Below are 24,454 nucleotides of genomic sequence, written 5' to 3' on the forward strand. Positions count from 1 at the left end.
AATTACTAAAATGTAAAGACAAAAAAATTCATTTCAGAATGAGGTGACAAAGAAAACTTGATGGATGGAACCTGCAGTGAAACGTGCATAAATGTGTATCTAAAGCATCTTCTGAATTTCTCAACTGTTGATAGCTTCTATCTTTGCCACAGGTTGCTGCCACCTGACCACTTGCATTCACGTTGTCAGAAAAGTTTATCTTTTTTCACAGGGCAAATACTTCACACAACGAACCAGCTCCTCCCAAAGAAAATGGGTTTATTATTTTAAAACTAAAAATAAGGGCTTACAACAGGGCTTATTTTAAACCTAAGGTCTTATTTGCTCATATAATATGTTTATGTATATTTTTGTTGGTAAATAAAACATGCTATTTCCCCCTGAAACTAGGGACAAGAAAACCACCAGAGACTATTTGGGATCTCCTAGTCACCTCAGTTTTGCAGAGCTGCTTGTAAGATATGAGAGCTCTTTAAGAGTTGGACCTATGTCTAACAAAAATTACTGAAGAAAAAGAAAAAAAGAACACCAGATGATGTGTATAGTTTCAGAGAAAAACAGCTCAATTTGCAATCTCAAGGCTAGTGAGCAATAATTTCTGCTTCTGAAACAAAACACAGTACTTCTCAGCATTTGTTCCATTATAGACACTGTTTTCTTTGGACCCCAGGAAAGCTGCCTGGTTGCTATAGCAACAGATACAGGGGAAAGCTTTCCACTTGTAATTGGCCACTCCTTTAAAATTATACGTGCAATTTGCACCTAACCTTTTTAATATGCATAAAGAGTAGAATTATGAAAGCAAATAAAGTACACAGGAGCACTTAAAATACACAAGTTAATTTGCTGATAATTCTATTAGTAATACTTATTTTTTCACCCCAATCAAGTATGTTAGTAGTATGCACAAAATAATACTCAATTCTTACAAAATAATGAATATTAACATTATTCAGCTGATATATCCTGAATTGTCAATACTAGAGCAATTATTCACCCCTTGCTGTTTTAGTGTGTCTGTACAAAGAAGGTTTATGTTTTGGTAGGAACACATGACAATGTAATTCAAAGAAGTCTGCTGCCTCACTGATGAAATCAACCTCTAAATCAGAATAAGCTTAAATGAGACAATTTTTACTAATTGTTGAGAATAAAGGTCTCATGATGGGCAATATAAGTATCTTGCAACAGGACTGTATTAAAAGCAAACCCACATACTCTTCTGCAAGCTGTAATTTACTCATAGGGAACTAAAACCTAAGCACAGCATATTACAACTTCATTAAAACAGACTGCTTGGGATCCTACTAAGATAGTTCTAAGCCGGTGTTTTCACCAAGAGTTCAGTAACAACACTTTATTCATCTACTATGGACAAATGTTAGGTCTAACACTAGATACGAGTATTTCGTAGCAATCTTGTTGAGATGCAAAGGTTTCATTTTGGTTCACTTCCAGAAGAAAATAAACCTGCCACTGCACTAAGAGCAATAACCTAATTCCTATGTAAGAACAGCTCTGTAATAACTCCCTTCAGGTTAGGCTCACAAACAGGACTCCAGGAAACTAAAAGTCAAGTACAGAACCTACAGGTTTATCACTGCTGCAATCATCAAGTTCTCACAACTTCTTGATTTCGCACACTAACTTGTCAAAGGCACTTCTCTGATGTGCTGCAGTTACCATAGTATCCTTATTAAGTGTCTTTATTTCTTTACTCTTTTATCCAGGCTTATTCAAAGATAGAAAGTTAAAAGATGACCTATAGAAGGCTCAGGCTATCAAGGAGAGATTTCTGTAGTCAAACAGAAATGTCCTGCTGTTCCAATTACAAATTAAAATAAATTGCATAGTTCTTTCCTAGGAAATTTAAACTCTTAATAAGATTATCTGTGATGGGGAAAAAAAAAAAGCCAAACCCACAATCAACAACTGAAAAACAACAAAACCATCTGGCTCTTAGTTCCACTTAAATGAATCCTACCCTCTCCCCTTCCCCTCACCTCCCCTCCAATCTCGTAAGCCTACAGAGTTTCCGAGTTCTCAAGATTTTACTCTTTTTAATTGCTGTCCACAGTTTTCATCACAGAACCCGAATATCATGATGTATTTAGGTCTTAGGGTCTCCATGTGTTTTTCTCTGTAATCTCTTTGCTTTCCCTTACTGAGTGTTTGTCAAACAGAACTCATTAAACAAAGTATCCTTTATTCTCGGGTAGATGGAACTAAGAGAGCGAACACACAGCAGTAATGCACTTGCTGTAGGAGAAAAGAAAAAAAACCTCAACATTCCAAGAAATTTCTTAATACAGGCCAATGCAGTTTTATATGAGATGTGATAGTTCCAGTCAAGAGCAACTTCATTTTTCTGGGACATCTACAGTGAAGAAAACATCTAAGACCTCACATCCAGCAGTAAGTGCCACACAAACTGGAATGAAACATAACTGTATTTTTTTAATTAAACTTGCAATGATTATACTTGAATTTATTATGCCTTTAATTTGGTTCACCCTGTTGAATGTATCCATTTGCAGCAGTTTGCGTTGATGTTTGCATGTTTGTATATGCTGAAATTTTGAAAAAAAGCTGACTCTAGACTAGAATTAGTTGTTTCAGAACACTCTCCTGAAGGAACTCAGAGCTATCCAGACATGTCAGTTTCTTCTGTAAAAGGAAGTTAAGCCATCTTTCCCATGAGCCCGATACAGCAAATGATATGTATTTGCCAAAGCGGTTCTTCACAGTCTGAAGAAACTGAAGGGATCTGGAAACAAGCAGGTCTTTGAAATAAGATTTTTAAAATTAGTAGCTGCCAACATTCTCACCTTAACTATAAGCATTTTTAATTTGTATATACTGCCGAGAGTTAGCACACCCTTGAACAATTTGCTGAACTAAGCACACTACATAAATTAGATTACTTATGTAACGCCACTGAAGTCGGACAGAATACATATTGCTCAAAGCCTTGTTGTCCTATGCAGAATGAGTTAAGAGCACACTGCTGCAGATATTTTGTGTTAAAAGCGCTCACGCTGAAAGCTGATTTTTATACTCACTGTTCATATTTAGACAGAATCTCTTACAAAGCTCAATCCAGACTGACAACTGCCCTTTCTCTGTAACTGTGACAAAAGACAAGATCTGCCAATTACACACCCCCGCTCAAAAGGGGGGACACTGTTTCTAGTCCTCCTCACAGGGGTTTCAAACCATTGCTCTCTTCATCTGCTATCCCAACAGTCCAGCTGATGTAACAGCAACAGTTCTGTCCTCCCAGGTGCACCATTATCGTGCTGCCTAAAATGTTCTCATCTGTCAAATTAAATTTGACTCTTTATGCAAGAATAGCAGGGAGGCTTTATAATGAATTTTTAAAACTTTCACTTCATAGCAGATTTGCAAATTATTTCAGACAGGTGAGTGGCTGATTTAAAAAATGTTATTGCACACCGAGTTGTTCCATATTGGTGTTAAGCACAGTGTTTTGTAGGCAAAAGCAGATCATATTCACTTCTACAACTTGTTCAATCCTGCTGCTCTAAATCAAAGACTGAGAATCACTGACTGAAAATACTGATTTAGAAAAGTCACATGCGACTTAACTGTGAAAACACTGTGAAAAAGAAATTCAATCTTATTCTTCTTCAGATACTAACCAAATAAATAGACAATATTTAAATAATTTAAATAAAAGGTTACCTTAAACCATAACTTAAACAAAAGATAATATTATAAAAGTTTATTGTTATAAAAGTCAACAGGAGCTGACTACAACCATCAACACACCCAAAGAAGGTACTTGAAGAGTACAATGTATTTTCTACCACAGCGTTTTTTCCACAATGACTTCTAATCTACGAGTTTCTAATGTTCCATTTACAATGTATATTTTCCAGTAAGCCTCTTATCTGTATGCTATTAGCCAAAACAACTCCAGTAAAATAAATTTTGCTTTAAGGCTTGCAATGATGTATGAAAGGGCAGCAGCTCCTTCTTACAAGCAATTCTAAAACACTGCCCATTTGCCATCATTTTTGTTCAAGTACCTTGTGTACAGCTGCTCTCATCTGCTGCAGGGTCATGTTCAGATAGTAACTCTTTTCAGATAGGGCACTTTTAATTTTAAATGCAAGCTTTTTTTTGTTTGCTGATTTCTTTTTCTTTCCCTCTCGCACTTCTCCACCCCCCCCTTCCTCCCCATTACACAGAGGGCTACAGCTATAAAGCTTCCAACCAGTAACACTCATTTACAGAAGAGAAACGGACAGACAAAAGGTGACAGCAGCTAATCATCATGGCATCAGCAAGTCTGCAGTTCTTTGCTTTTATTCTGGCTCTGTTTGGTGTTTTTGGAGATATCACAGCCACCTTGCTGCCAAATTGGAAGGTAAATGCAGATGTTGGTTCAAACATCATAACAGCTATAACACAGATGCAAGGACTTTGGATGGACTGCACATGGTACAGCACAGGGATGTTTAGCTGTACCCTGAAATACTCCGTTCTCTCTCTCCCTGTGTACATCCAGGTGGCACGGACCACCATGGTACTGTCTTGTATCCTATCAGCTTTTGGGATCTGCATCACTACAGTTGGAATGAAATGCACGAAACTGGGAGGGGACACTGACAGCAAAAGCCATGCTTGTTTTGCTGGAGGAGTCTGCTTCATCCTTGCAGGAATCTTTGGATTAGTACCAACATCCTGGTACACAAGAGAAATTATTTCAAATTTTCTGGACCAGACCATTCCAGAGAGCAGCAAACATGAACCAGGAGGAGCGGTTTATACAGGATTCATTTCAGCAGCGTTTCTGCTTATCGCAGGTGTCATCTTCTGCACTTCCTGTCTTAAAAAGCAGCAAGGAGCATGGATTTACTCTGCAAAGCAGCACCACTTCCCATCCACAGAGCAGGACAGCAACACAGGTTACAACCTAAAGGACTATGTGTAAATACAGATATTTCTATCCATTGAGGCTTTTTTGGTGTGCTAAGTGTAGTTTGAGTATTTTAAAGAATGTGTAACATAGCACTGAACTTTTCCTACATCTGGATTGCAGCTATGTTTAAGCAAGGTATTTCGTTTATAGCAGCAACCCCAAAAAGAATGAAGTAGGAAACCATGCTTAAGTCTGCAACAAGAGTACTTTGTTTTGTTGATTTTTCAAAGCATTCTCTTTTACTTTCCTAGTAATGTTTACTAAAAAAGGAACGATTTTAAAACATATGTGACAGTACAATTAATGCAACGATGGCTTGTTGCAGCAAAAATGCTTAAAAACTAACTGCTTTCTATTTAGCAAATCAGGCTTCTCACTAACTTATAATGTTTTATAGTATATTTTGCATTTTTATTATGAAGCAAGGATAAAAAACAAACCACCCAGCCACTCTTTGTCCAAGAAGCCCAATTAAATGTTTTTTAAATAGCAGACACATCTGCCTTTCATTTTTCAGTTCTAAATTGCCTTGGTAACTAGGTTTCTTTAAAAAAAAAGAAAATACACACACACAAACCAGATGGAACAAAAAAGCTCACAGCCCCTAAACCTTAGCTGCATTGTATATTCTGCATATCAGGCTGAAGAATCGGCAGTACCATTCAGACCTTGCCAAAACTGGCTCTCACACCCCAAACTGCCACCTGCTGTGGGTTTTATTTATTATTGTTAAAGAAATGTCTCCTTGGCATTCACCATTTGCTACTAATCTATCACTACACAATGAACCTTAGGTTTGAGGAGCAATATCATAACAGAAATGTAACCATAACCATGAACACACCTGCAAACTGTAACACAGATGATACAAACGAAATTATCTACATTCAAGAAAAATCTGGAAGCATTCTGGTTTGCACTTGGTCAAAGTAGCTTTTAACAGTTCAAATAATACAGCTACTATTGTCTTCAACATTTCTAGCCTTCTGAAAGAACTTTGTAAGTACTTTTAATCCTTCCTGCAAGGGTCTGTTTCAGGCCCACTCCCATGTATTCCATTACTCCAAGTCCAGATGGGTTGTGGAGTCTCCTTCTCTGGAGACATTCAAAACCCACCTCAGTGAGTTCCTGTGTGACCTACTCTAGGTGGTCCTGCTCTGGCATGGAGGTTGGACAAGATGGTCTTTCAAGGTCCCTTTCAAGTCCTAAGATTCTGTGATTCTGTGTAATATGTAATATACAATAGTGACAGAAACAGCTGCTTTATTGAAATTAATTTTCTTAACTCCCTTATTTTGATGAATAATCTTTGATCCTTTAACCTTTTCTTTCAACACAAATTTTGTTTTGTATCAGTCTTTGGCAGAATATGTTCTATCTAAATGCTTACCTAAACAAGGACCAAATTGATGTTAGTCTGCTAGCAAAGGTAAGAGAATGGAAAGGGCTTTGATATAGGCTTTCAGATTTAGGAATATGACAATGCTGGACGAGTCTTTCTGCAAAACCAACTGCTATTTGTTTTGCATGTATTTCTACATAGCTCTTATTTCCTGTATTATTAGCCCAAGCTTTACTGCAACAGTATGAAGGGGCTTTCTACATACAGTCTGTTGAAAAAAGTACAATCTTCTGTTACAGCATTTGAGAAAGTGGAATGTTTTATGCATCCGATATGTAAAGAGTTTTTATTCTAATGTGCACAGAATGGAATTGTGTGTTGCTTGTGTTACTGCTGCTACGTGGCCATTTTGACTTTCCAATGTATTCATCAAGGAGTTTGTTTTGTACTATTCCTAATGCTAGTATCAGCAGCTATTTGGTATTGCAGAGACTAAACTATGACCAAAAAGCACAGCACCATTCCATTCCATAAACCAAGAGTCTTTTACATCTCAGCATTCATAGTATTGTTGAAAAAATATTCATTCATTGAGGAAATGAGGTAAGCAACTCATTCCCAAAAACATACGCTTCCACTTTTAGTAAGGGATTTGACATGACACTAAGCTGTGGTGACTGCTATGAATATGAATTAAAATCAACACTTGTAAAAAAAGAATCAAAGGTGTTTTTACAGGGACCTGTAAGAAAAAAGTAATTACTGCACACTATGAGCAAAATGAAGTATGTCAGCTACATAAGCAGCAAATTTTTCTTCCTAAAACTTTATACAGAAGCACCTGAGCTTCTTTGTACACCTATGAAACAAAAATCAACCACTGAGCCATTTCATTCATCAAGAGAACAAAGATTTTATCAGCAGCAGTAATATCTAAAACCACATCAGTCTACAGCTAGAAGAGCAAGGACAGAACAGAAGATCAGTCTAGGAGAGCTTAAGGAAAGAAAATACAGTGAAAACAGTTGCCAGATCTCTCTGATTTTTTTTCTTTCTGCTTTTAAAATGTAAGCAATATTTGTTTTAACTCAAAAAAGACATTAAATACAAATATGCTTGGCTTTAGTAGCACTGCCTTTATTATTCAACAAAGCACCAACTGGCTATAGGATTTACCTATATTAAGACATTTGTCACAACCCTGTAAGTTAACTCTCTCAGTCAACCATGGCCTTTTCAGTACAGGAAGATGAGATTATCAGTTATAGGTTCCCAATTCTGAGATAGAGTCTGCCCAAGACCTTTCACTACACTAACTCTATTATGCCATCAAATTGTATCGACCATTGAGAAAACATCACCACAAAATTGGAATTCTGGCCTTACTGAACACCACACATTTAACAGTGAGATGATATCCTGAAATTATTTTTCATTCAGCTCAGAAACAGGGAAGAAAACCCAATCCTAATCCAAAACCATAAAATAAAAAATGTTTTAAGCATGGCAATTTTTCTTCACAACAGACTGCTGTAATGGCTAATACCTTATCACATTTGATAGAATTTTAAATCATCATCATAATATGCCCAGATAGACACCTTAAAGTTCACTGTGATAGAGAGAATGACTTTCCAAAGGTGCTCAAGAGATAAGCCTGAAGAGCAAAAAGACTAAGAGACAGACTGTGATAAGGGTGAAGGGAGATGTATTGATAAGCTGAACCAACCAGTTTAAAAGGAATTTCAGGATCTACAAGTTCATTTCTGAGACAGAACAGTAGATTTCCATGTATATTTAGGGGAAGAAGACCCCACTTAGAGACAGGTATCCATTTTTACAAACAAAACCAAAACCATTCTTGTCTAAAACTCAGTTTAATTTACTGCTTCTTGATTCCTGTAATCATAATAGCTATTAATAAAAGCCAGTGGCAGTAGAAAAGAGGACAGCAAAGAGACTGTTCTCTAGTCACTCAAGAGCAGCTAAGAGGGAGAAAAGTTACTTTTTTAAACAGGCAGTGGGATGTAGGTGACAAAGTGCTATAGTGAATAGGAGGGAGTTAAATATGCTAAAGATGAGTTAGGGTGAAACATAAAGATTATAGACATGGTAAAATTACAGATCTTTGACAAATATGGTAAATGAAAAGCTTTTTCTTATCAGGGTCTTTCAAAAGACCCATCAAATTTTCCAGGCACAATTCCCAAAGTGTTTTTAAATACAAACTGTAAAACAGCAGGCTATTCAAAGATGCTACAATCCCAGCAGGCTATCCCATCATTAAATCCTCATCTCCCTCTCAAGCAGCACCCAAGGAAGTACCCGATCTTGCAGATAGGCCTAAAGGTGAAAGACAAGTTCACCTTGAAAAGAAAGAAAAGCACCTTCTTGAAGCAACTATGCTTCACATACCACATCACATCACATTATACTGTGCCACTTCGTAGCATGGAGGTGTTGAACTAGACCACTCAACTGTGTTCCTTACTCAAAATCAGACACATTGCTGGACTGACAGATTAACAAGAAACCCAAAACTTACCTCTGGCTTTGGAACAAAGGCTTGACCTGGAATTACGAAACAGTTTTCTACAGTGCAGAGATGCTGAGACATGATGGACAGTCTGCTACGTTGTTTACCTCCTGGATTAGCTGTAAGCCTCTATCGAAGAATCAAAACGTGTATCAGTGCAACTGAATCGAGCGAGTGGTCAGTTACATTAACACTTGATTTTCAGTACAATCAAAGGCAAAGACAAATTTTAAAAATCGAATTAATAGTTAGCAACTCATATCAAAGTATATGCCCAGTTCATCTAGATTTTTTTTTCTCCATTGTAGCAGTATTTCACTACAATATCACGCTAATTTACAGTCTCAATCCTGCAACAAAAAAATTCACATGAAAAGGAGTTCCTTTTCCTTGAACTTCTGCAGAACTTAAGGAATGTCCAAAGAATTTTGTATGGGCACAAGAGAAAACTAAAACTATTCTGATTGCAAAACAAACTCAATGCTAGCTGACAGTACTGACATCACTTTCTTCCATTGTTTCTGTATCAAAAGCACAGCTTTTTCCCTTTCAACACGAAACAAAGCTCCATAAATTAAAAACTGGATATAATCCAAGTTTTCTTCATTATTAACTGGTCTACACTTACAATATATGTAAGGAAGCTGGATCTACTTCACATAAATTGAGAATATCTAAGAGTAATAGCATTCAAGCTCAATTCAGTAATTCTCTTGATTTTCCCATGAAATTTCTTACAAATATTACTAATAAAGTAACCTGAACACAGGTCTTCTATGCTTTCATGACCTGACAAGAAACACATTCCGTGTGTTTTGCTAGCACAAAAAAGATTTAAACATAAAAAGCACCCAGTAAAACAAATCTCAAATTATAAAAGACATTACACTACCAATGGAGAAACAGAATTCTGAAGATTCCTGTTCTTATTCACCACTACCTTACTAAAAAAGATGAAAAACTATTTGCATATCTGGTAACATCTGGACATCATGTAGTGTCAGATAAAAATATCTACCCATGAAATCCTGAAATGTTCATTAAAATTATCCCAGAAAAATAAAATGAAATCTACTGCTGAACTTTTACTTTTTTTAAAATCAACTCTCCCAAAAGGCTGTTTAAATAAAAGCATACAGCAAATAATACACTTTCCAACAACTTTTCAGAAAGAAAGTTCGGTGATTTTTTTTGCCTACATCAGCAAATAAAACTGTATTATTGTTTGAGAAAACATAAAAAAAAAAGAAATCTGTCTGCCATCATTATTGTTCTCTAAAGAAAAAACAACTCAAAACAAGCTGCAAAATCTAACAATGCAATCAGATATGCATTTCCTTAACCTCTGCAGTGGAAAGGAAACAGACTAATGACAACACTCGTAGCCCTTCCAGTGTCAATTCCAACGAGCCAGTCTCCACTTCCCACAAAAACCATCCAAAAAGTGTCTGGCAGTTAGTTCCTGCTTCTCAGCTACAGAACAGAAATCTCAACACCACCCGCTCTTGGGCAGTAACATCTTAAACTACTTCAACCACATCAGCAGGTACATAAAAATGCTGAGAACACACTCAAAGAATAGAGTCAGAAAAGTATGGGTTGGAAGGGACCTTTAAAGGCCCTTGTGTTTTTGCCCAGCCAGCAGTGAAGCACCACGACAGCCTCTTGCTCACTGCCCCCCAGCCACTCCCACCCTTGTTAGGATGGCAGCGGCCCCAGCAAAATGGGAGGAGAAAAAGACAACAAAGGTTGTTGTGGATCAAGGCAAGGGCAGGGAGGGCTCGCTGCGAATTATGGTTCCGGGCAAAACAGACTCCAGTACTCGACTTAGAGAGGAAAGTAGGAAAGTTTGTTCTACTACCTACAAGGAACAGAACAGAACAAAAAGCAAAACCAGGGCAGGATGATTAGAAAAATACAATCAGCACTTTAAGCTCTTTCTTCCCTATCCCTACTTTCTTCCCGGGGCCCAGGTCACTGCTCCCAGTATCTCCACCTCCTCCCCTCTCAACGGCTCGGTGGGGTAGGGAATGGGAGATGTGGTCAGTCTCTCACAGATGGGCTCTGCTGCTTCTCTCAGAGGAGGATGACTCCTGGTATTCTTCTCCTGCTCCAGTACTGAGTCTCTCCCATGGGACACAGACTCCTCTGGGCATAGACACTACCCCGGCATGGGGTCTTTTATTAACTGCAAACAAATCTCAGCTTCACCACTCCTCTCAGCAGGATGCACGGGAGTCTCTGCTCCAGTACACCTCCTCCTCTCTTCCCTCATTGACCTTGGGGTCTACACAGTTGCTTCTCTCTCTCCTCCAACTCCTTGCACCATCACCAGCCAGAAAAGAAGGAAGAACAGAACAGCAAGAAGGAACGGGAAGCACCCTCATTCTCTGTCTGCTGCTTCTTAAAGAAGGTGCTTAATTGGCTCAGCTCTAGAAACAGGTCTGACTCACAGCTGTGGAAAGTTTCAAGCAACTTCTTACAGAAGCCATCTTTACAGTCCCTTTCCCATTACCAGAAACAACTCCACACAAAACCATAACAGCCACCTAGTCCAACCAACATACAATGAGCAGGGACATCTTCAACTTGATTGAAGATGCCCCATCAGAACCTCATCCAGCCTGACTTTGAATGGTTCCAGGGATGAGACATCTATCACTTCTCTGTGAAACATGTTCCCATGTCTTAGTACTCTCATTATAAGAAAGGTCTTCCTTACATGTAGTTTAAATCTATCCTCTTTCAGTATAAAACCATTCTCCTTTGTCTTGTCGTCACAATCCGTGCCAAAAAGCTCGTCCCCATACCTCTGTAACCTGATCTATTTCTGTTGGGCTTTTTCCCAAAATTAGCAGAATTCTCTTTATTCCTACTTTTAAAATATGGATAGAATCTGAAACTGCACTAAGGTAAACCATGCTGGAGTTCAGCTAACTAGGTAACATCTTTGCATCCGCTTTTAGCAAAGCATGAAGCAAAACAAAGTTTATGAAGTCTAACCTGGAACAAAGTTGTACGTGACCTCACTTCTAAAGCTGCTCAGTATAAACCAGTCAATGACGTGAAGAACAACTAATTGTTTTGTTCTTCAGTCAGCTATATCATGCAATTGCACCTTTCATAAACATGTATTAAAACCCCATCATCAATGAATCTGTAAAATCTGCCACAGAAACTAACGTTCATGAGGAACTAAGACTGACAAAGCTGACCATATAAAGAAGTATCAAACATATTTTAGTACAGAAGCCACTTTCTGCAAAAACACTTTTTATAGAATAAAAGTATTTATGTTTTATCTATATCAGTTATGAAAACATAATGGTAATTCTTCTTCTGTTTGCTGTTCCAAAATATGAATTATTTTTCACTTTACTAAGACCTTTTGCCTAGTGTTCAAAATAGATAGCAGTGTTAGGATTAAGTATTCTGCTCTACTCACAAGCTATCGAACAGTTTAGCACCCCACCCCCCAGCCCACAGATCATCTTGGCAGAGCAGTTCAGGCAAACTACTCTCTGCCCAGTTTTACTCAAAATTAGAATATCTTTGTCAGTTTCTATTTAAATTGAAATATGACTCATTTTAACACAAACGGGCCAGGAAGTACCCAGCCCAGGTTGCAGATTTCAAGTGAAGCATAGAGGAATTTGGGGCAAGGTAAATATTCTTATCCATAAACCAAGTCACAATTTTACAAATTTTAACTACAGAGAGACAAAATTATCTGCTCAACACTTAAAAGTGCCTTTTTTACTGCTGTAGATATCTGGTCTTATCCTACTTAATAGGCCTTAGGACTCAGTACATAACATACCTGCTGGTTCTCAACAATAGTTTTAATTAATTTAATCAAACCACATTAGAATAGAGTGGTCTGTAGTAGTACATCTATGCTGACAAAACTCATGCCAATGTAGCTGTGCTATAAGGAAATCGAAAAGCAAGAAACTACCAGCAGGAAGAAAGTCAAAGGTATTTTCTACCCGAAATACTAGCAAAACCAAGCTTGACTACAAACGACACAGCACATTGCTTCATTTTCTTACTGTTAACAACAAGTTATTCTAACTGAATACAAAGCACATGCCTCCGTTCTGTAACAGTAACCTACCCTTCTGCTGAGCTTACGGCTTATACGCTGAGACTTTCCTGGGTATTTAGGCTCTTAGCTTAGAAACATCCAGTGAAGACATTAAATCTTTAAGTCATTTTCCTTTCAACAATATAAATCTACAGATACATAAAACATTGGAAGCAACTTAGTTATCTGTGCTGTACTAGTTAACTTGAGCAACACAAGAGTCAGGAGAAAACCACAGATTATTATCATCCTTTATCTTAACCATAATACAAAATAGTCTCTCTCCAATGAGTTTTTCATCGTGTCAAATCAATTATGGAAATGCAAACCAGAAACTATGAACCATTTTGTCTTCAGTGGAACACTTGTGTTTAAACAGACATAATGGCAAGAATCAAGCAATCCCAGAATGCAAACTCAACAAAAATTAACACTAATTCATTGCACGACTTCGAACAACATGCTCAATTTCCTAGTTTCTAACTTTTAGGGCATTCCAAGTACAAGGAACTTCAGAGTGCACAGTAGTTTGCATCTCACTGAGCTATGCTGTGTGCAGAAGCACTGTAATTTGCACATCACCAATGACGAATGCAGCTGGTTACAGCTATATGAAGTACAGAGTGTGTTTACGCTCTCACTCAGTGAGGCCATTTTTCTCCTTGCTGTCACAAAACTTGGCATCTTACCCATCAGCCCTTTGACTTTTACATCATAGTCCATTAGCCATATTTTGTAACAAAATCTAATCTCAAATGACATGAAGTCTTTCTGGAAAATAGGTTTGGATCTTTCAACGCCTGAAACCACAAGAGCTCAGAACTGAATTAAGAAATCTATCTTATTTCATACCAAACATTTGTCCCTGGTGTTCTTTAGAGCCACCTACTGGAAGTACTCCAGTACTTGTCCGAAATTTTGATTCAAGGCTACAGTAGTGACAGTACAATATGGTTTTCTATGCACACCCCACCCCCACTCCCCAATTACAGCATATATAATTATTACTACATTACATACCAAAAAAACCCACAGCAAAATTTTCCTATTAGAATTTTTATTTTGAAAGATTAAAATTAAGGCAACACACACATTTAGTAATTAAATGGAAGTTAAGTTTCCTGAATGATGTGAAATTCTTTTCTCTTTTTTATTAAAGAAAGTGAGATCCTGGTAAGAAGCCACGCCACCTTCACAAATATAAACCAAAAAGTCTTATAGCTTATATGTTACATCTCATGCAACTGCAACAGAAATAAACTGTTAAGTCTAAAACCTCAGAGACAAAGTGAAATCTCAATTTGCTCTTGGACTCACTGTGACAGAACTCAAATTATGTCTTTTTACATACATAACACTGGCAGCAATTCATTAATAACTCTGGTATAAAGTCTTGTTGAAAAAAGCCAGAGTCAGTTTCCAAGGTCTTAACAACCACTCCCTGTGTTGTAAGTGTTTGATCACACCTGCAGATAATGCTAAACATTCCTTTTTCTCTATTTCCAGGAAGATGTCTTTTAAAAGAATTTATTTCTAGTGAAAAGGGCAAACGAAATAAGCACAAGTGTATTTCTCGAGATGACTGAAAAGCAAGGAAAAACCGACTGATGAAATGGTGCAGCAATGACTGTGAGAGAAGAGATATTTAAAAGTAGAAGAATGCTGTGGAATCTGTTCATGTCAAAGAAATTAGTTTTCATAAAAGAAGAGATTAAGTATCTCAAGGAAATCCATCCCTCCATAAGAATTTTTAAAAAAATAAAATAATATTTTAAAATTCATAATTTATAGCCACAAACTAAAAATGGAATTAATCCTTTCCTCTCTTTTTAAAGACCATGAAGACTGGTTTTGTAATGTCTAAACAAAAGACTGCATGTATATTAATTTTTTATCAATTTAGCATATGTATAAATTTCAGGAAAATTCAAACATCTTACCTCTGCGACTTCCTTCTGAAAAGTCAATGTCATCTGTGTCCTGCCATAAGTGAAAGGTCCATCCTTTTTGGAAACATTTTCAAGCCATTTAATGATTAGAGGAGTTGAAACGCTGAAGGGCAGGTTCCCAATGATATGTATATCTGGTGGCTCTGTTAACATTTGAAGGAAGGAAAACAACTGTCAGAAAGTTTCAGATAAGATTTTGCCATGAAAGAACATACAAAACAGATACATGCATATCAACCAACCAAGACTTAAGATATGAAAACAACTTTTATCATGCCACGTCAAAATTATGCCTTTCCATTTATACTTGTCTTACACTGACAAAACTGTGTTACTAATCTCAGCAATTAGTTGGAAAAAAAGTGGTTACATTTGGTTCTCATTTACATTTGAATCAATGAGTAGATTTCAGATGATTTTCAGCTGATGATTTCAGCTGAGCTACTCCAGGATAGTAAAACTACAACAGTGTTTCCCTGATTTTAAACTATGACTACAGCATACAGAGTAAACAACCACACTCTTCCTTCCTGAATCCTCGTAATTCCCAAAATGATCAACTCAAACTGGACAGAGCTCTCCTTCTGTATAGAGCCCTCTAAAATCAAAAGGTCTTACAGCAAATACAAGATTTAGCCCTATGAAGTGATATGTATTGCTCAATTATGGATCATATCAGTGTACATGTGTTGCACAATACAAAGTACTAGTGGGATCCTTATATCAAAGCAGGAGTGCAATAGAAGTGGACAAAAAAACCCACAACTGTGTTGTTTCTTAGATGCTACAGCATTTATTAGCATGAAAAAGAGATGATAATAGCAAATTCAAGCTCGTTTTCTGGCACATTTTATTTATTATGTACTTTTTTGGCCTGTGATATGTCTAGCATATTTGTGATGATATTACACATGTATCAGAGATGGTTAAGTTTCTTTCTGAAACTTTCCTACCAAACTCTCAGATTTTTGTATGACAATAATACAGAAAAAAAGTGTATCTTACCTCTAGTTAGCTAGCTTCAAAAATAACAACTTACATGTATGTTCCAAAAATGTATTTTTCAAAAAAAAAATGCGCTACACCTTGACAGATACATTTGCTCACAGCTTTGTTATGTTAAGCACTGACCTTTTGCAACGAGGCAAACTTTTCAAGGTGAACATAATGTGGTACTCTTTTATATCCTAAGTAAAAAAGCAGCTTACTCTGATTTATCTATATTACATTTTTTAAAAGAGAGGTGAAATCAAGTCTTATGAGAATCTCAGAGTTGAAAAAAGTAATAAAAATCAAACTCAAATCTCTCATGAGATTCTACTTTAGCCAAAGATATACAGCTGAAACCATAGTAGTGAAAAAACTAAATTTTTGAGGACAAATTTCCTATAAGTTTCAAATCAAGTTTCAGAAATTACTTCAGTGGAACAACAGCAGTGGTGGCTTCTGGCTTCTTCAAATAAACAAAGAAACTGGGAAGAAACCACACCATTGGATCTGCTTTTATACTTTCCAAGAGTCATTATTGTATAGCCAAGACGCTTTCAGGCTAACAAACTGCAAAGCTCCTCACTGGTGACTAAGGTGACCTTCACAGAGATCCCAATGTTTTGTCTTAGAAGAGGAAGATGATTCTCTATTTTCTTCCAGAAATGACACTATCTCATCTCTCGTTACCTACAAAATGTTCCAGAAGAGAGCAACATCTGCATTAAGTGAACTTCAACTATTATATCACATTTAAGACGAACTCAGAAGCCTTAAAAAAATGAAATAAACCAAGTCTAAATACTAACCATCCTCCCAGTTCTTTTTTAACTGCTTAGGAAAAGCCTTCTCCATCTTATATGTCAGGATATCTCCATGAACAATTTGCACTTTTCCTGGAGCTGCTTCAGACAACATCTGTTTGTAAGCAAGCAAGCAGAAGTCACAGTATTAACCAAACTGATTTCCAGTTTCAGCCACAGCAGGAATTAAACCATTGCTATGTATTTATCTTCAATATACAAAAAAGCACAATAGCAGTTAAAATTGAGCATGCTATTAGCATTTACTTTCAAAAAGCGAACACCAACGACAAAAGTTTAATGTGTGATTCTGTAAATGCTTACTGTTCACAGCTGGTAGAATTCTTAATAGAGAATTTAAACTTGAAAAGACTGCTAAAGAGTCTCTTCAACAAGGACAATTAACAAACCCCAGGGCCACTAACAGGACCCCACCTGATTTAAGTAATAATGCAAGCAGCAGGTTTTGAAAAGTTTTTAGATCCATTACCTATGGAAACAAAGCTCATGTTGTTTATTCTGTCTCCCCTGCAGCTATAGGGTCTATTATCCAATTTTAGCCACATGTGACACAGGGCTGCAGAAATATTCAGTCACTTTTTTAATTTTAAACAAAAAAAAGAGGAAGAGATTCTCCAAATACTCCCTGCAGTAGTCTAAACTCACACTATTAAAAACCAAGGAGTCTCTAAAGATGAGGGAATGAACATCTTACAGTAGAGAAAAATCTCAGAATATTATCTTTTTAGCCAATACAAAATCCACTCTGCTGTCAACCTCTCCCTCCCACTTCTGCAGCTTATCTAGTATTTAATAAAGGCTGAAATGCAAACTCAGAACTGGCTGTGGTTTAATTACCAATTGTTCCATTTCTGGTGTTAGTTTACGCAACCAAAATCAGTAAAGTTTTTTAGTGTACTAATCTTTTCACTTATAGTATGAAACTATGCACAAAGAGCACGATTCAAAAGCAAATTCATCTTTTATAAAGTTGACCTTTGGGGATATTTATTGTTCCTAAGTTAGAATAATGAAAATGGCTTAAAGAACAATTTTAGTTTTGTACAGAAATCCAAATCCATAAACAGTTAAGTGCTAGAGGCTTAACTGCTGAAATAAACCTCTCACCATTGTTCCATCTTCAGTCTGAATCATGTTTACATGCTCAGGGGCACAATCAGCTTTCATAGGTCTCTAAGCCAAAGGAAAATCCTCCTTTCTCATACTGTTCACAAAATTTGTGTAAAAAAGGCTTAACTAAAGACTAAGTGCTCCTACATGTTATATCCAAATAGAAAAAAAAAATCTCACCTCAAGTCCAAATCACTTAATGGATTTATCAGCACTACACTAGCAATTATATGACATACAAATTCAGTAATCTGATATGGTTTGTCAAATCTTTCTTTGAAGCTGTTCTAAATGCTATAGCAGGATGAAAGATAATGTTAAGATCAATAAAATTAGGAAACAGTGCAAGAGGAAGCAGACAGCTGCCTACATAATAGATTTATTTCTGCTGTATTGTTTTTTTAATAATGGTTTTCATAGCAAGAAGAGTCTGGAGTTGTTGAGTATTACACAAACACAAATGAGAACTGCATTTAATTTGTAAGCAGATAATCACAGCTGTATATTTCTAATTCAAAACAAAGACTCAGAAATACACTGAAATATTTGCCATTTTAAGGCCAATGGGTGCAGCTGACATAGTTCCAGGAGCTCTTGTGCACCAAGCATGCAAGCTAAGTAATTCTCCATCATATCAATCTTCTTGTTCTTCACACAAAACCAAAAGGGCACAAAGAAAACAAAAAGGGCAGAGTTTAAAAAAATGCAATGGTGTTTCTGGAAGAATTCTGTATTCAGTCCCCACTCTGGCTGACAGTGCTCTTCTCTCCTCATAAATCTTTCCAGTCTAACAACTATTGGGGCATATGGCATAAGGAGGTTGCAATTCTTTAAAGAGTGAGACAGAACTGACCGAACCTCAGCTTGTGTAAACTTTTACTCTGTACACATACATTCTTCACTATATTTTAGTTTTGCAGTACAGAGGATCTCAACTTCAGTTTTGTGATATGAGACCATAGCCTGAAAAAGTTAATGAAAAATGCTGTACGCTTCACATCAGTGATTTTATAAGTATCTAAAGCACTATTTTTAAGTCATAGTCCCCAAATGTGAGTTTAATCTATGACATTTTCTGTTATTCAGACCTCAACCTCTTCATGAACATTTGGTTTTGACAGCATTTCTAACAGGAAACCAGAGGGGAAAAAAAGGGTATTAGAACCCACATTTTCACAAAAGTATAATCTTGTTCGGAGGAGAAAAAAAACCCCAAATTTAACACTAATGGATCCAACATATTTCTTGTTCATTTACATCCACTATTACTGAGTTATAGCATCTTTATCTTCAACAACTTCATTCACACTTATTTCTACTGAGAAGGTTGCTAATTAAAAATAATGACCGAAGTTAACTTACTTGAATAGTAAAGAAAATATCCTGGTTTTAGCTAGTATAGTTAATCATCTTCCTAGTAGCTGGTACAGTGCTGTGCTTATGATTTAGTATGAGAAAAACGTTGACAACATACTGATGGTTTAGCTGTTGCCAAGTAGCACTTAAGAACTCTTCAGTTTCCCATGCTCTAGCAGCAAGAAGAGGCATAAGAAGCAGGGAGGGAATGTGGCCAGCACAGCTGACTCAGACTAGCTAAAAGGCTATTCCACACCATAGGTCATCATGCCCAGTATATAGACTGGGGGAGAGCTGGCCAGCAGGGGCTGGTTGCAGCTCAGGGACTGTGCAGCCATCGGTCAGCAAGTGGTGAGCAGCTGCACTGTGCATCACTTGTCTGTCTCAAGCTTTTTTTCTCTCTCTAAATTACAATACTACAATATTTTAATTATCAAACTGTTTTTATGTCATGATTCTTCTCCTTATCCCACCCAGGGTGGGGCACAATGAGGAAGCGAGCAGCTGTGTGATGCTTGGTTGCCAGTTGAGTTAAAAACCACAACAGATAATTACATACCGAAACTCATTATAAACTCTGAAAAGTATACTTTCGTTCAGAGAAATCTGTTGTTGTGGCTGAGTTTTGGAAGATGAGAAAAACTGTCTTCAGGACATTAAAAACTCTGTTAACAAAACCTAATATAGTTTCAAGTTCTCTTTAATTCCAAAGCATTTCTTAAAATCTGAAACAAAAAACATAGATTTGCTCCCACCCAAGAAAAGTGAAAACATTAAGTTTTTATACTTTGCATGGTAAAGATGACATACTGTAAGTTATTAGTGGCTAACCCTACATAGTTACATCTATATTCAGGTTTAAGGATATGAGCAGTTTCATTCATATCTTACATTGTTTTTGTTTTACAAAGAGATAGCAGCAGTTCTCAGGTGAACTACCTCTTCATTTTCATTGCAGACTTATATGGACTGCAATAAAAGGAAACCCCTTTGAATTGCTATAATCTGAGAGTTTTGAGGCCCAGGAAAAGAGGTAAATCTGAAGACAATTTGGACTTTGTTTTTCCTTGCTAGATTTATACAGCCAAATGCCATAAATGTGGAAACCTAATGGCAATAGGACATTTGAAAAGTGCTACAATGACTTGTAAAGTTATACCAGCTCTAAAAGAGAGCAAGAAAAGTTTAAGAGTGGTTTTCTTTTTAAAAAAAGGTAAAACAAATACTGGCTTTGTTCTTCTGTATTTGGATGAGAGTCTACGTTGTACTGTATTAACTGGTGATATGCTTTCATAATTTTATAAACTTTAAAGCATATATTAGGATTAAAAGGAAAAATAGGACAAAAGGATGTTACATTCAGCCTTCAAACTACTATTTCACCTGCATGGTGAAAAGCACCCCAAAGGTCTCAACCTCAAAAAATCAGACACGCCTCAGATGTGTATTAATTCAGTTGCAGGGCCACATCCTCAAGGTCTGTGAGGAAGGAGGAGCAATTAACTACTATACTGTGTATTTTCATCAACAAGTAAACAATACCTCAGGTTTAAGCCTCAACCTCCCTAAAAATCAAAACTATTTTCCATACTGAGATCTTAACAAGACACACAGAGCCTTTCTATGTCATTAAAACGTTCTTATTCAATGCTGTGGATACATTTACACCAATTATTCTCCAGTTAGTACCTGCAATCCTGGAATAAATCGAGCATCTTTTTCAATTAAAAGGAGTTGTTCAACACCAGCACTGAGAATGGATCTGGTAATTCCTCCTGGCCCAGGGCCGACTTCGCAAACATGGGCATTTTTCAGCTTGCCAGCTTGTTTCACTATCTTGTCTGCAAGACACAAAGAACATACTAAGCCTTTATTCTCCAGAAGATCCAGCTCACTAAGATAAACTCATTATTTATTGTTAAAACACAAGTGTGCTTATCTCAGAACAGACACAAACAGTGACGCATCCCAGCTAAATCATCGTATGCCTGCTAGACCGTATAGAATTCAGATTTGGTTATACTACAAGATACATTCAACTATAAAAAAAAAGACTGTTTTCAGTTTTATGTCTTTAATATACATTGTTGCTCATTACAGATTCAAATAAAAAGAGATTATTTCTTATCTGTAAACTAGCTTTACTATCCTTCTGCAAGTAACCACTCATGTTCAATTTCCTGAAGTCTCACTATTTTATCCTTATGAAGGTGTTTCCTTATACAGGAAATTTAAGTAAAAAAGATACAGTAAAGCTCTACCAAGACTGCAACATGAACAGAGCAATTTTATGAGAGAGGACTTGGAGTAAAGGGTTGAAATACAGGCAACAGCTAGTTATAGGAAGTGGGGCAGTGAGGTGATGTGTACCTCAGTGGAAGGACACAAAACTGGAAGGTCTGACATCCAGGAAAGAAAACAGTTTAAGGATTAAAATAGGATTAAAAGTGTAGCTGATGAAATAAAGGGATCCTTAGGAAGTATGGAGAGAAGATGCTCAGAGAAATTAAGCTGCTCATTCCGTAACTTGTGTGCAATAAACCAAAATGAAATATCTGAAGACGTGTCTGCTTGTAAGGTTTTAGTAAATGCATGCAGATGTTTTTATCCAAGGTAGAAGTCCAGTTTTTCAGGAACTGGAAGAGAGTTTCACATTCATGCCATAAATCTTTATCAATCTGAATCTCCAAATGTAATCAAATCATTGGCTACGTGAAGCTGCACTGCATTTATTACTGCAAAAACTAGCTACCAGGTCAGTAAAAAAGCCCATCACTGATTCAACAATGACAGCTTTGTCACTCACTGCTGACATAAAGAAAATGAAATAGTTCCCAACAACGTAACTAGTTAAAAAAAAACTACATTACTTCTGGCAAACAGAGATAAATGATCTTCCTAACCAGAGTATACAGTAACTGCACAATGTGTTATTGTACTTTCTATCATACATAGTAATTTAAAAAATTCTTTCTTTTAAAAATAAAACTAATAAACTGTAATAGGACTTGAATGTTAAAAGTACTACTAAGGCTTGGGTTTTTGCATTTCAATTAATAACCCATTTTTTATATAGGAGTGCAGCTTCTACCTAAACATTACTCGATCTTTTATAAATCATATATATTTATTATATATAAATAACACACACCTTCTAGCAATTTACAAGTAAGGTCACTTTGTCTAAGTTAAATCTATTTTTAAAGGTTTACCATTGAGCTGCCATTAGTTTGACAGATGTCATCATGCAAACATCATCTTGTTAGCTAGAATCTGGATTCTAGAGAAAACTAGGACACGCTTTACAGAAGCGAAAAAGGTTAGAATATTTAACCTGTCAACCGCAAATCCAGCAGAAAGTTCTGTGAAAGCTGCTTCTGGGCTTTAAGGCGAAACAGTTTAATAATGTCTCCAACGGTTGGCAGTGGAGGCAGACGGAAAGCTGCTGCCTTTCCTGGAACAGCCATAAGGCAAAACTCTCTTGTTCCTTCCTCCTAGAAAGACACTGAAAAGATTATTCTAGTATGTACAATAAATTCCAACCTACTTTAAAAATGCTAGTAAACTTACAAACTAAGAGATGATTTACAAATCATTAGACCGAGAGAGTGCTTCATTTTAAACATCAGCATTTTGATCACTGTATGCAGTGCTTACGTTCAGCACGGATTTGCAAGATTTGAGCATGACTCGTTTTATAGCTTTACCAAAACATCAGGTAAGCCAACAACCTCTCACAGTTTTCAATGTCAAACTTTTATTTCTTCAGAAAACAATCACTGCTCTGTTTGAATTCAGAATCAAAGTGTCTCTGAAGAATTAAAGTATTTATTTCACTTTTAATTAGTGAATCACCTGTTCTTTCAAACAGACGTTGACAGGAATCCCATGGGTAAATTGTGCCATTAGTCAATTCTTAAAAAAATCCTTTCAACACGACAGGCCAAAATGTTTTACCCTTCAGCGTGCTCACACTGCCAGCTCCAGCCTCATCACGAGAACTCGGGAGCCAAGCTGCTCTACCGCCAATAGCTCACTGTCTGGGTGCAGGGCCTGCCACATGACGCCACCGCGTTCTGAGGCGCTGCCCAACACTCCGTGGCCTGAGAAGCGGCCAGTTGCGCTTTTAGGTCTTAGTGAGCTCATGTCACGGACGGAGAAGAGCACAGCCATGGAGCGGTCAGACCCGAGGGCGAGAGGCGGTGGCGAACGTTCGGCGCAGATGCCATGGGACCGCTACCGAAGGGCCGTGGCAGCGTCATCTGCAGAGCCCGCAACGACCGGGTCAAGAGCTGCCCCGTCACGCAGCCTGCCGCCCCGCCCGAGCCTCCCGGAACGGCCCCAGCCCCGGCTGCGCTCTGGCCCCACTCGCAGCAGCTCAGGGATACCAGGGCATCCCCTTCCACCCGAGGCCTGGCGCCGCCCCTCGCGTGCTCCCGGTGACAGAACTGGCTGCGCGGGCGCAGAAGCCTTCAGCGTGGCTGGGGAAGCAGGGCCGCGCCGGGGCCAGGGTGAGGGAAGAGCAGGGCGGGATGCTACACTGAGCCGCCAGCCGGGCTGGAGCAGGGCGGGGGGTGCACTGCGGCCGCAGACACTTGTTATCCCTCTGCTTTTGCTCAAAGGAAAGCTCCGAGCAGCAACCCACCACTGCCGCCCTGTACGGAGAAGAGCAGGAGCTGACCTGGAAAAGGAAGCGCCTGTCCTGTACCCCGGCGCGTCCCCGGAAAGGCGCCTGCGCTCTTTCGGCGCCTTGATTGGCCCTGCGCCACGGCCACGCATGCGCCAGAGGCGGTGTGTGTGTGTGGGGGGGAATGGATAGGCGCCCCGCCGCCTACCGGCCTGTGCGGGCGCGGTCGGGGGTTGTTCCACCCCGGTGCTGGGCGTTGCTGTTTTTGCTGCTTGACGGGGTAGCCGCGGCCTCAGCGATATAGCCCGTCCGAGAGCTTCCACCTGCCTGCTGCTCCAGTGATGCCAGGCAGGGCTCCTCCGCCCACGGTGAAAGGCCCCGAGCCGGGCCCCGCTGGAGCTGTGGGCTCTGGTGGCAGCCCTGGGCCTGAAATGGCAAGGGGATGCGTTACTACTGCAAAAAGGATTCTAGGCCATAGAAAACAGTCGAGCTGTTGGCAGTCGTCACTGTGGGCTAAAGTTCAGTTTTGTCTATTTCTGTAGTAACTCGATTTGTCTTAAGCCCCTTTCATGCCGGTAGAGCTGTTACCTGCAGGCTCCAGGAACAGGCACGTGGGTGCTGATCACATCTTTTCAAAAGAGGAGACAGGGTGATGGGAATGCAGGATCACACATCTACAGATGAATCT

The 24,454-nt window shown here is 38.2% G+C and overlaps 2 protein-coding genes across 8 annotated transcripts in view; one reads left to right on the forward strand and one right to left on the reverse strand.

Moving 5' to 3' along the window:
- Nucleotides 1-23,888, reverse strand: part of TFB1M (transcription factor B1, mitochondrial) — a 31,464-nt gene extending 7,576 nt beyond the window's left edge. For 2 of the 7 annotated variants that reach the window (XR_009818103.1, XM_061989014.1), the window contains exons 1-6: nucleotides 22,995-23,790; nucleotides 22,474-22,644; nucleotides 20,829-20,980; nucleotides 16,659-16,767; nucleotides 14,854-15,005; nucleotides 8,836-8,955 (exon numbers count right to left, since the gene is read on the reverse strand). Coding sequence is in view for 6 of the 7 variants with exons in the window: in XM_061989014.1 (XP_061844998.1) it covers nucleotides 8,836-8,955; nucleotides 14,854-15,005; nucleotides 16,659-16,767; nucleotides 20,829-20,980; nucleotides 22,474-22,606 (666 nt within the window). In the remaining variant the exon portion in view is untranslated. The other 5 variants (XM_061989015.1, XM_061989018.1, XM_061989016.1 and 2 more) reach the window with 5 other exon arrangements.
- CLDN20 (claudin 20) lies at nucleotides 4,301-4,960 on the forward strand. Its single transcript, XM_010209589.1, has one exon. The coding sequence runs from the start codon at nucleotides 4,301-4,303 to the stop codon at nucleotides 4,958-4,960; it is 660 nt and encodes a 219-aa protein (XP_010207891.1).
- Nucleotides 23,889-24,454: the final 566 nt, after the last annotated feature.

Source organism: Colius striatus, chromosome 2 (assembly GCF_028858725.1).
Source record: "Colius striatus isolate bColStr4 chromosome 2, bColStr4.1.hap1, whole genome shotgun sequence".
Lineage (NCBI taxonomy): Eukaryota > Metazoa > Chordata > Aves > Coliiformes > Coliidae > Colius > Colius striatus.